Below are 12164 nucleotides of genomic sequence, written 5' to 3' on the forward strand. Positions count from 1 at the left end.
AGCAAAGTGCATGCCAAGGAATTAAGCTCTACACTCATGAAAGAATCATGGACACCACTCCTACGAAACTACATAAAAGCTAAACTTTGATGTAGCAATGTAGAAAGATTTTTACTAGTTGCAGCTGGCCACAACGAGAAGAAACTTCTTTATGCCTGCACCTGTTGAATGAAGCCAGATGAATCCAGTGTGGGAGAAGCAAAGGCAGCAGCACTTATGTATATCAAAGAAATAAGGAAACTACGCATGGATAACCTAATCCTATAAACCGATTCACTTGACGCCTACGACCACTTATAATGAACGTCTCACTTTGGATTGGAAACATGGAACATACTCTGCACTATGTGGCCAAATAGGCTGCTTCCAATAAAGCCCTGGGAAGAATCCCCATTCACTCCATCCTGAATTATCTCTTTGACCCATATTTCAACTTTAAATACCGCTTAACCTTATTTATTAAGGCATTTGTATAATATCTAATTATTTATTAAAAAAAATAAAAGAAATAACACATACTCCTAACGGCCAATGGATCAAGTGGCAGTCTGTCTCTAAAGGAAATGTATTAGGTAGTCCACATTAAAAATTAGTACTCATTTAAATAATTCTAATGACATAACATTTTGTAATAAGACGGAATACCAGGTCATCTATACTTCAAAAATACTCCGATAATTCTTTCCTAAAAGAGAGTTCACCCTTTTTGTAGCTTGAGGAACTAGGAGGGAGATTTGTTGAGCGTCCAGCCTATGGGGGGGCGGAGGATGAATTGACACTGCCAAGAAATGAATAAAGAGGGAAAAAATCTCCCCATCACCTAAAATTATATTGAGAAGGAGAGCAAAGCATGATTCTTCATCCAGGTCCCTCCGCTTCTGGTAGGTCCCAGTGCCAAGTACAAACCAATTGAACCAACAAGAGAACAACCAGACATTTTGTATTTTAATCATATCTACAAATGGAGTGCACGTATAGATTTACACAAAGTATGGTCTATAATTTCTGCCACAAACATATTACAAAGGACTACATTGACAATGGGGAAAACTATTTTGAACGATGCGTGGGATCTAGTTCAAGAGCTGCTCTCTCCGCCACAGCATCTTCTCCCCCCTTGAACTCAGTCTCCAAGTCTAATCCAAACCCAGCCTCACTACCATAAAAGTCCCCGTCCCATGTACCAACAAGCTCCTTTTTTGGGTCACTTTTTTGCGTCACTGAGGAGTCAAAGCCATCTTTTAGTCCATCATCCAACTTTTGTTTCTTTCGGGGAGAAGAGGGCCCCGCTGAATCACCACCAGGTGGATCTGACCGAGGTTGCTTTTGCTTATCATCATCCAACGGTAAAGTCTCAGAAGCTTTAAGTGCACCACCTAGTTTCTGCTGCTCCTCAATGATCTTCTGCAAGTATTTACCCTGAGCTTCTATTCTCATTTGCAGCTGTCTTTGAACCTGAAATGCATGTAATCAAATAAATCTAGACATCCGATTAACCAACACAAGGAGCCCCCAGAGTGCACTTATCATCTGTGACAAGGCTGCATTTGGTACTGGAGAGGACACAGGAAATAGTTCCAGCAAACTAGCCATGCTTGAAATAAACACAACAAAGAGATATGGGCTACATGGATAAAAAACTGAGTGAGTTACCATGTCAACCATAGGAATTAAAAACTAATTAGTTACTGATTATTTATATGCTAATGTGATCTCATATAAAAAAAAATCATCATAGCATGAAGAAGCCATGATGGAATAGACCACTGTAACTATGACCTAAGATTACATGACAGATATTTCCATTGCTAATTACTTCGGTTTTGTTTTCCATTTCTGGCTAATAAAAACAAGACGGTTCTTTTGGTAGGGAAAGACTTGGTACAAGTTGTTAAAGACAGACAGTCGTAAACCTTCCAGTTTGTCAAAGGTTTCATAGACAGTCATTGACTCTTTGATTATATAGACAGTCCTCACATGCATAGAAAACAAGCACTTATTCCCAGAAAGAGGCATATATATAAATATTGTAGTTACATCTCCTTGATGGAGTGAGATTTTGTCTATTTAGGATTTGCTTTCCATTTGGTTCACATTCTTTACAATGTATTGTCATTGCTTTTTGTTCATTAGAAGCATATCCTCTTCATATGTTATTTCTTGATGAGCATTCATATGTTCTTTCTTTCCCCTTCAATGTATTTGCATTTCCAGAAAATCCCATATCTCAAAAGAAAAATTATTGTTGCAGATTAAAATAAAAATCTCAGAAGTTGCGGACTAAAAACCTTCTTTCAAAAATTATTTAAGCAAAATGAGAGCACAACAACAAACCTCAAGTTGTTCATGAAGACGCTTCTGAACCTCCATTTGCATCCTCAGTGCCTCATTAATTTGCATTCCCCTAATCGACAGGAAGAATTTGCAGATTGTTAGAACTAGTTTTAAAAGAAAACAAGAGGAAAAGATAGCATTTGGAAGAGGACAAAGATACCCACGGAGAAGAATCAGAGGCAGAAAGGCTGTCTCCAGAACTTTTCTTCTCATCTTTAAAACCTAAAGGTCAACAACAGAATTCTTCTCTTGAGTTAGTTTCATAGCCCAAAAAGCAGAAACAAAATTCTATTGCTGAAATATAGGGAGAAAAAGTTAAAGGAGCACCTTTGCCATCACCAGGAGATTCCGGAAGGTACTTTGCAAGGCGATACTTCTATGAATAGAAAAATAAAGACAATTCACATTTAATTTCACATATTCAGACATATGAGTCTACATACATGAAAGAAACCTGACTAGTAAGATATCTGCACCTGCAAATGGCTTTTCACATGATAGATAGTAAGTCCAGGTACACCCATCACTCTTAGAACACCTTTCGGTGTTGCCCCTGAAACCAATAAATAGGATAAATATAAGTGGCAACTTTTACTTAAGCCATCAATATCTACTCAAGACCATATATTGGCCAATTGAGGGCAACAGTTTCCATCCACAAATCTATATCTAATTCACAGTCCCCCAGGATTAGTCAGGACGCTGTTCCCAGACACCTGGTACCAATAAAAAAATCTAATTCACAGTATACGCTCATACAAAATCACAAAACCTTCTAGAGATTTCAGCATTCGATCCATAGTTAAAGATGAAAAATTATAGTACAAAAACTGTACAATGATGAAATGAGATTTCAAACTTCTCATTGGTGACAAGAGACATCCGGAAAGTTTCAAAATGTCAAATTTGATAGCATTTTCACATACAGACAAGACAGGATTTTTTCTAGAACAACTACAGATGGGTCCTAACTTGCTCTGGAAGAAATGGTATCCCAATTAAAACCCCAAAACCTGAAGATGATTTATTTGGACAACTTAATATTTAATAACCAAAACACCACCACCTTCAGGAAAAGTTCAATTAGAAATTTCACAAATCCTTCTGTATATGCTCAGAGAACATTCAAACATCCAATTAACTATCCAAATTGCAGATCCCAAGAGTTAGCATTGTACTGTCAATAAGCAGATTGTTAATCATTCCATTGCTAGGGATGTATTGCTTGAACAATAAATCATAAAACTCCACATGCTGAACCAAAATTTATGCATAGTCATAACGTTAACTGCTGTTTAAGGCTTAAGTGAGCAAAATTGCATTAACAATGATAGCTAGTGCATATCTTCCACAAATCCGGGGCAAGGGGGGACAGCAGAGCCTGTTACTGCCCTACAACCAGTTCACGTTCAGGGTAATTAATGAAAAATTATGCACCCCCAAAAAAATAAAAAAACCGACATGAGCCCTACAATGGTAGGTATACTTTCATTTTGATCCTGACTATCATGTTGGAAAAAATTGTTGTTAGGCCACGGAAATGTGGTACATATTTCAAGAATTCCTACAACTAGTGGATATATAATAATTCTGTATATTTGTAGTGATACTTTTGACATTACATTGGAACTCTCTAATATGTTTTTTATTACTATTAAAGAAATTGTTACCCTAGTTATTATTTTATGTGAATGTGATCTGTTTTCTTTATGTTTTTTTGTTAGTTAAAAAACATATAACATCCGCATAAAATAAATTATATGTTATATGTTATATGTCACTCCTTTGCATACAAGAAGAGAAAAACAATACCTGGTCCAAATTGGTTTAGAGCAGGACCTTCTCCAATACGTTTTCACTATAATTTTTTTTTTTTTTTTTTTTATAAGTAAACGATTGTATTAATAAGAATAGTTTTCACTATAAAATTTTAAAAATATTTTGACCTACATAATGAGGCTTTTCTCTATAAAACTTCAAGCTAAGGGGGGACCTTTATAGGAGAAAACAAAATGGATCTTTTGGAAGGAATGCAAGCAATCACAGAGCCAAGAATTCATCTAAGCTGGGGCAATTGACAAATATGATAATAATTAAATGTTCTAATTTCGTCTCATATGGAATTTGTATTTATGCTAATATACAAAACCTATATCACAAATGCAATTCATCATTCAAAACATAATATGAACATATCAATCGATTACAAGATGTGAGCACTTATCTGGTTATTGATATGATAAACTCTAAACAATGGTTCCATCGTCAATCTAAAACTTTTCGTTTCCTTTCAAAACAGTTGTAGAGAAGAGCGGAAGTGGAGACAGGGAGAAAAAGAATTTAAGACATTGAAAGAAAGATGGAGGAAAGTAAGCATTATAGCTTTTATAAAAATCAACAGATTTTTGTTGGCTTTGATAAATTTTTAGGCCAGGTAAGCATTATAGTTTTATAAGAAACAAAAGATTTTTGTTGGCTTTGATAAATTTTTAGGCTAAAGTTTTATGTTTCAAAAGGAAAAAAACTGTAGATTTATTTTGTATTTGGTACTAAAAAAATTTATGGGGATACTAAACACATTTTTTTAGAAGAAAATATGGGTTTCTTTATGAATTTTTAGGTGCTTGTTTAACCCAAAAGAGAGGAAAAAAAAAAAAAAAGGTGTTTGTTATAGAGTGTGACTTGTATTTTTATAGATAATAGGAGTTATTTTACATTTTTGGAAACTCCACCTTGTTGCCCCGACAGAAATAAAAATAAATGTATTTGGCCCCACAAAAACATTTAAAATGGCTAACAACCAAACATTAAGGATTTCAAGACAACTTCTTCAAAATTGAGGGACCAAAATGCAACACTAAACCACCAACAGAGAACCTTTACCAAAAAGAAAGCATTACACTATGAATTCATGAAATTTGAAAGGAAACTAGCATGTGTTCGTCTTATCTTCATGAACCCTTCGAATAACTGCTCCTCTTATTTCATTATTTTTCAATTTGTCTTCAATACTTTTCCTTTCAAACCTTTACTTTTCCCATTTCCTTTGGTGTAAGAAACGGGGAGATGGACTTTTGTTGTACATTCTATTTCTTAATACTCCACAAATTCTTTAATTATATAGTGCTGATCACTAATGCTGATCTTAAGAGATTTTCTTTTAGCATTAAACCAAGGACATCTTTATTGCCTCTATCATGTTTCAAGATGTCAGAGAAAGGACTGAAGAGACTATAGGTCTATCATGACTGGAGTCACTTAGGATCAGGCAGGCTAGGAGACTAGCCCCTCCATATTATAAGGTAAAACGCAAAAAGTTAGATGCATTCATATATGTCCAGCACATCCATATTATCTGCAATGTCATCTCTTGATGGCTAGCATCTTGGAAAAAGCTCCCATGTAGAGAGAGCTAAGAAGAAAATGGACACTGGACATTGGGTAGTACAAGTTTGTCCTCCAAAATGGTTGCTGATAAGAAACAAGCAAAGAGAACATTTTTTTTTTTTGAGATAAGTAACAAGCAAACAGAACTCTAACAACTTTCTTTCTAATAGAACACATTCTGCACAAACATTTTACACATTCTACTTGAAGGGCGTCAAGCATGCAATTGAATAATAATATTAGAGTTGGATATAATCGGGTTCAGGTCAATATGGGTCAATCTAAATCTGAATCAATTATAATCCGGTTGAAGAGCCGGTGGCTGGTTGACATGTTGAAACCAAAAGGTTTTACCAAAAAAAAAAAAAAAAACTGAAGAAACAATATGACTCTAAAGCAACGATCAAGCATCTTTGATATCTAGGTTAGGTGGATTGACCCAACACAACTCGTTTGACCAGCTTAATTATCCAGTTGGATGTCAAATTGAAAAAAATGATAATACAAAAGGCAAAAGTTTTGTATTACTAATGGGAGATAGAGTATATTAACTACTAATATATGTGACAATCCACTACAGGTATCAGACGTCCTACTCAGAGCAGCCAGAAAGAAAAGGGCATGGGGACAAGGCTTTATAAGTAAGCAACTTTGAAGTATCAGAATCACCTAAAAGATTGTGTTTGGGTAGCGAGATGATCCCAGATATTCTATGAATTGTAATGAAAAAATGATAAAATATTGAATAATAATAAAAAGTAAGTAAAAAGTAATGATAAAATAATAAATAGCAGTGGAGAATTATCAGAATAGTCTAATACCCAAACTAACCCTAAATGGAAATACAGATAGCTATTTGGTCACACAGAGAAACAGGCCCAGGTAGTTCAAATAAACTTGATTGTACTGGGCACGTGTTTCCTTAGTTATTGATGTCATAGAAACCTTCTTCAAACTGAAAAAATCCAGTGATGGTGTGAACAAGCAGAGAGAATTATAGGATGCCTCGAATAACGCAAATAAGTATCCAAGCGAAAACAATCGAGTAACCCCACAGATTCCCAATCACAAACAAAGAAAAAGTAGAACATCATCTCTTACCTTCATTTTTTTCTTTTTTCTAGATACTACAAGAGAAAAAGGTTTAATTTTTTTTTTCCTTTTAATTTTTATAATTTCTAGAGGGAATAATTCAAAATATACCAAAAGAAAGTAGCAGCAGAAAAATACTTAGAAAATAAAATAAAATACCCACTGTCTGGTCCGCCTAGTTGAGTGATGGCATCGACAAAACGGTCATGAAGGTCGGAAGTCCAGCGCAAACGCTGCTTCCCAGCTCCCCCACCAGAAGAAGCAGGCGTTGAGTTTTTTACGGCAGATCCACCCAACAACCCAGCACTCGTCGCAAGCGTCTCACCACCTCCAGCCTGACCTTTGTGCGGAACTAAACTTGTCATCGAAAACTTCTTCGCGTGATACATGTTCCCACAAACTTAACGAAACATATAATATTCCAAAAAAGAGAACCATCAGATAAATGGCATCGAATCAACTATATAACAAATAATATAATAATATCTGAAATTCAAGTTCGAAACGAGTTTTTTTAGCTAAAGATCAAAGAAACGGTATTGAAACCACAATTTTACCTCGCCAGAAGCAAACGAGAGAAGCCCAGAGGGTGAATTCAATTTACCAAGAGCTAATTCTAGTCTGCTTAACCATAATTAAGCAATGGAGAGACAGAGAGAGCTTTGTATTTGGGAAAGACGGATCTTTTTGCAGAGGGGCTGCAGATTTTTTGAGGGTTGAAACTGATGGGTCAAATCAAGTGGTGACCGAGGTTTCGGGAAATTGATGGAATTTGTATGGAACCGGAAAGCAGCAGAGATGCGAGATTTCTCAGCAGCAAAAGGGTAACGAGGCAAAACAAACCAGAAAATTGCAGCTGGCAAATTTGGGAAACTTTGGGGAATTCTTTTGTTTCGGCCTTGAGGGAAGAGGTGAAGGAGCCGTGGGACGTTAGCTAAAAGACAGAGATGTGGCTCCCACGTAACTTTGTCTGGACACTACTTTGGTTTAGGTTATGTCACTTTGGCGATTTTCTTCCGGACTCTCGGATTGCCCATTCATGTCATGTCATTCAAATTTGTATAGGGTTAATACTAATCCCACTCCAATAATAAAATGAGCTCATGTCTAGTCAGCCGAGTTTGTGTCGGATATCCTATTTTTCTCATTTTCATGCTCTTTTCTACATTTTTCAATTAATATATTTAAAAGCATGATTATCATATGTTTTAATAATAACTACTTTCTACATTAAAGTCTCATCTCAATGTTAAGTTAGGTTGAGATAAATTAAATTATTTTATAAATAATAATAAATTAAGATAGTAGAATAAGTTTTTTGAAAATCTAATTCTAATGAATTTAAATATATTTAAATATTAAGATAAATTTAGATGTATTTATAAAAAATTAAAAAAAATTATAAGTCTCACATATAAAGAAGTTTTGAGTTGAAATAGTTTAGTTATTTGAGAGTTGAATGTTTTGACATTAGATTTAACTTAAAATTAGACTGAACTTTAATTCAATTTGAGTTCCAAACAAGACATTTATTGATTAATAAATAATTTAAAATTTTAATAAATCAAAAAGAGATTCATAAAAAATTATCTCATAAAGTAACGTGACATCATGCGATGTTTTAGATTATAAACTTTTTTTAATTATAAATTAAATATGATGTATGGCATCGTGCCACGCTACTTAAATATTTTTTTATTAATTTTTTAATCGTGGTGTGAAGAGCCTTAATTATGATAGAATAACAAAAGAATAGATGATTACTAAAAATATCATGGGTCAAAAGATGTTCCGAGATTAACTCGGATTGACTCAAAACCTTATTATGAACAGCATACTCCAATCGTGAAATAAATAAATAAATCCCAATAAGAAAATGACATGTTTTTCATGAATAACATTCATTGGGATAGTGTAAGTGCATGTATTTTCATCCTGTGTCTGTTAATATGCTTCATAATTTTATATCTGCCCTAAAAAGTAACACGTTCTGCTTAAATACCAAGAAGCATTTTCTTTAAAGATCTAATAGCATTACTTGCTTTCATCATCTGGGTGGTTAGACTTGAGTGAATGTTATTATTTATAATAATAGAATTCAAGAATACAATGTGTCCATTTTAATACTTTTGAATATAAAGTAAAAAATATATATATTTCTTAATTGGAAGATGAAAATACATTTATTTTTACCCCAATAATTTTTTTTTTTAAAGATATTCCTAAACCGAAAATATATTATTAGGGGAAGCAAAATTCTGATGATATGTTAGAAATATATAAGCAAAAATCCTCATTTGTTTTCGTAAATGAGATGAGATTAGTTAAAATAAAAGTTGAAAATTGAATAAAATATTATTAAAATATTTTTTTAATATTATTTTAGTTTTGATATTTGAAAAAAATTGAATTATTTATTTTATTTTGTGTGAGAATTTAAAAAAGTTATAATAATTAAATGAATAGAGCTGAAATGATATGAGAATAGTTTTGCAAACAAATCGCCGGGGCGTGGGGGGGCTGTTAGTGTCACATCATGGTCAGTCACATCTATGGCCCATTTGGATATTGAGATCCTCTTATCTCATTTCATAGTATCTCATCTCATCTTAACGTCCCAAATCACTTAAATATAAATACCTTTTAATTTTAAATTTTAACTTTTTTCTCTAATCATTACAATTTTTCTAAATTTTCAAGCAAAGTATAAAAAATAATTCAACATTTTTAAATTTCAAAATGAAAAAAAATTAAAAAAATACATATTCTAACAATATTTTGATTTTATAATATTTTTATTCAATTTTTTTCTCTTTTTTCCTAAAATCCCGTAAAACATCTTAACTTAAACTATTTTATTACTATTTGATATTCACAAACTATTTAACTATTATTTATATATATTTTTTATCTCATCTCATTTATTTCAACCTCAAATTGAATATTTAAGTATAAAAATAAGAGAGAGAAAGTTCACTAAATAGCATAATTGAAAGCGGGGGAGTTACAACATTGTGGACTTCGGACCTGTTTGGAATTGTGGTGGGAGATTTAAAAAGTGTAGTAGAACGGTATAAAGTGCTTATATGACAAAATTTATCCGTTTGGTAGTTTTACATTAAAGTGCTTCTAAACCAGGAAAAAGCAGAAAGCTACGTTTCAACAAAAGCACCAAAGTGATGCTTTTTGTCAGAAGCACTTCGAAAAAAGTAATCTCTATTTTACCGTGCTATGTACATTACGAAATGACCCTCATCATTTTAACATAATGACAACTTTTTCAATCTATATTTTTTATTATTTCCATATAATCTACTCAAGATTTTGCCCATCAATATTTTTTCATTCTTCTCCTATCACTTATGCATTGTTGAAGAAATTTTCTTTTTTATTATAATTATTGAAAAATCTATTAGACTAATTTTGTTATTATTTTATTATAATATTTTATTTTTATCAAGTATATGTCCTTTTATATCATTTTTACGTCAAAAAGTGCTTTTTAAATTTGTTTCCAAACAAATTAATATGTTTAAAAGTGCTATAGACATACGGATCCCAAACAATAAATAACTTTTTAATAATAGAGCTTATTGTGCTAAGCTCTAAGCTATAAGCTTTAAGTTAAAAGTAGTATTTTCTACCGCAACCCCAATCATACACTTCACAGGCCTCCACTTGGGACTATTTGCAAAGTTGCCATCTAATGTCCAAAGAAGTCAAGAGAGTCAAAATCATCAATAAGTATTTTAAGTCATTAATGTGCATAACTTTTTTTTTTTTTTTATTCAATAAAGCCTCATATCTTCATTTCATTCACTATAACCACTTGTTACAGACTTGTCAAAGAATACAAGAGAAAACACATCTTCTCGATAGTCTTCCATCCAAACTAGTTCCTCATCTAAACCAATTGCTTTCTTGGCCAAACTATGTGCCACCTTATTTCCTTCTCTATAAATGTGTTGCAACTTCCATCTATTTGAACTAGAAAACATACTCCTCAAGTCTTCTATTAATTGTTCGTACCAGGCCCAGCTTTCATCTATGTTATTTACAGCATTTACTATGGTCAGGGCAATACCTTTAAACACAACATTTACAAAGCGCAGCTCAGTACATACCTCAACAGCTCACCACAAAGCTTGTAACTCAGCAACTATTGGACTACAAATATTAGTTCTAGGCATACATAAGCATGCAAGGACTTCCCCTTCCTCATCCCTTATCACAACACCAGCCCCCATCTTTAGGGAATTTTGATCAAAAGCTACATCCCAGTTAATTTTCACCATATTTTCTGCAGGCTTCTTTCATCTCACTTCCCTACACCCTATTGTTGCTGACAACAGGTTTACCTCTCCCTTCCTTTGAACTTCTCTGTATTCCTCCAAATCTTCAATAGTCTGACTGATCACACGTATTGGCCCAGTGAATTGCTCTTCAAAGATCAACTTATTCTTTCTCAGCCAAATATTTCTCATGGTCACTGCCAATATTTCAACTTCCTTCTTAGGTAGGTTCTGAATTTTTCCGTCCTATATTACACATAAGTTTTCTTCATTGCAATACTACTTCCTTACAGGACTAACATCTTCTGCCCATATATCACTTGCAGCTTCACAGCTCCCTATAGTATTGCCCATAGTTTCAACTTCTCTATAACAGATAGGACATGATGCATCTTCCACCATCCTGCGTTTAGCCATACTATGTTTAGTGGGGAGGCAATCATCCATTGCTTTCCACATGAAATTCTTCACCATTGCAGGTACTTCCATTTTCTATAAAGCCTTCCATCTACTAATTCCATGGCTCCTGCTAGAGGACTCCCCTTTATTCCTATTTTTCAATTCCATATCTAGGTGATATGCATTCCTAACTGAGAATATCCCAATATTTGTGTAGCCCCATATCTGCTTGTCATTGGCACCCTTTTTGCTCACAGGAATTAGTTTCACAATATCAGCTTCTTCTCTTCCCAGCACAGTTTCCAATACCTCCATCTTCCACTCTTTGCCTTCCTCCAACAGCTCAGCAACCTTTGCTTCCTTATTAAGAATCTATAAAGGAGCTTGATACGGTCTCCAAGAGGCCCATGAGGGAATCCATTTATCTTTCCAGATCCCTATCTGTTCCCCATTCCCCACCCACCAAACCACTCCCTCTTTGAGTAATTTTAAAGCACTCCATAAACTTCTCCACATAACCTATGGGCACCAACCAAGCTTTGATGACATTAGATCCTCTCTTCTAAAATACTTCTCTTTAAGGATTATTGTTGACAAGGATCCAGGATTAGTTAAAGTCTACCAACATTACTTGACTAGCATTGTTGAATTAAACCTGTC

General features: G+C 33.8%; 1 protein-coding gene across 1 annotated transcript; it reads right to left on the bottom strand.

Moving 5' to 3' along the window:
- Positions 1 to 909: 909 nt before the first annotated feature.
- On the bottom strand, positions 910 to 7787 carry LOC122279586 (myb family transcription factor PHL7-like). The gene is made up of 7 exons (XM_043090290.1): positions 7371 to 7787; positions 6977 to 7213; positions 2811 to 2887; positions 2662 to 2710; positions 2499 to 2556; positions 2335 to 2404; positions 910 to 1455 (listed from the first exon to the last, which is right to left on the bottom strand). The coding sequence occupies exons 2-7, from the start codon at positions 7200 to 7202 to the stop codon at positions 1051 to 1053; spliced, it is 885 nt and encodes a 294-aa protein (XP_042946224.1). The 5' UTR covers positions 7203 to 7213; positions 7371 to 7787; the 3' UTR covers positions 910 to 1050.
- Between the last annotated feature and the right edge of the window lie 4377 nt (positions 7788 to 12164).

The sequence above is a fragment of the Carya illinoinensis genome, chromosome 10, assembly GCF_018687715.1.
Source record: "Carya illinoinensis cultivar Pawnee chromosome 10, C.illinoinensisPawnee_v1, whole genome shotgun sequence".
In the NCBI taxonomy this organism is placed as follows: Eukaryota; Viridiplantae; Streptophyta; class Magnoliopsida; order Fagales; family Juglandaceae; genus Carya; species Carya illinoinensis.

What these genes read in the sequence shown, in the direction of transcription:
- LOC122279586 (XM_043090290.1), bottom strand. Translation starts at nt 7,202, where the DNA reads ATGTATCACGCGAAGAAGTTTTCGATGACAAGTTTAGTTCCGCACAAA. An exon ending in ATCTCCTGGTGATGGCAAAG is followed by an intron (nt 2,557 to 2,661) that starts GTGCTCCTTTAA and finishes GTTGACCTTTAG; the next exon opens with GTTTTAAAGATGAGAAGAAA. An exon ending in GTCTTCATGAACAACTTGAG is followed by an intron (nt 1,456 to 2,334) that starts GTTTGTTGTTGT and finishes CATGCATTTCAG; the next exon opens with GTTCAAAGACAGCTGCAAAT.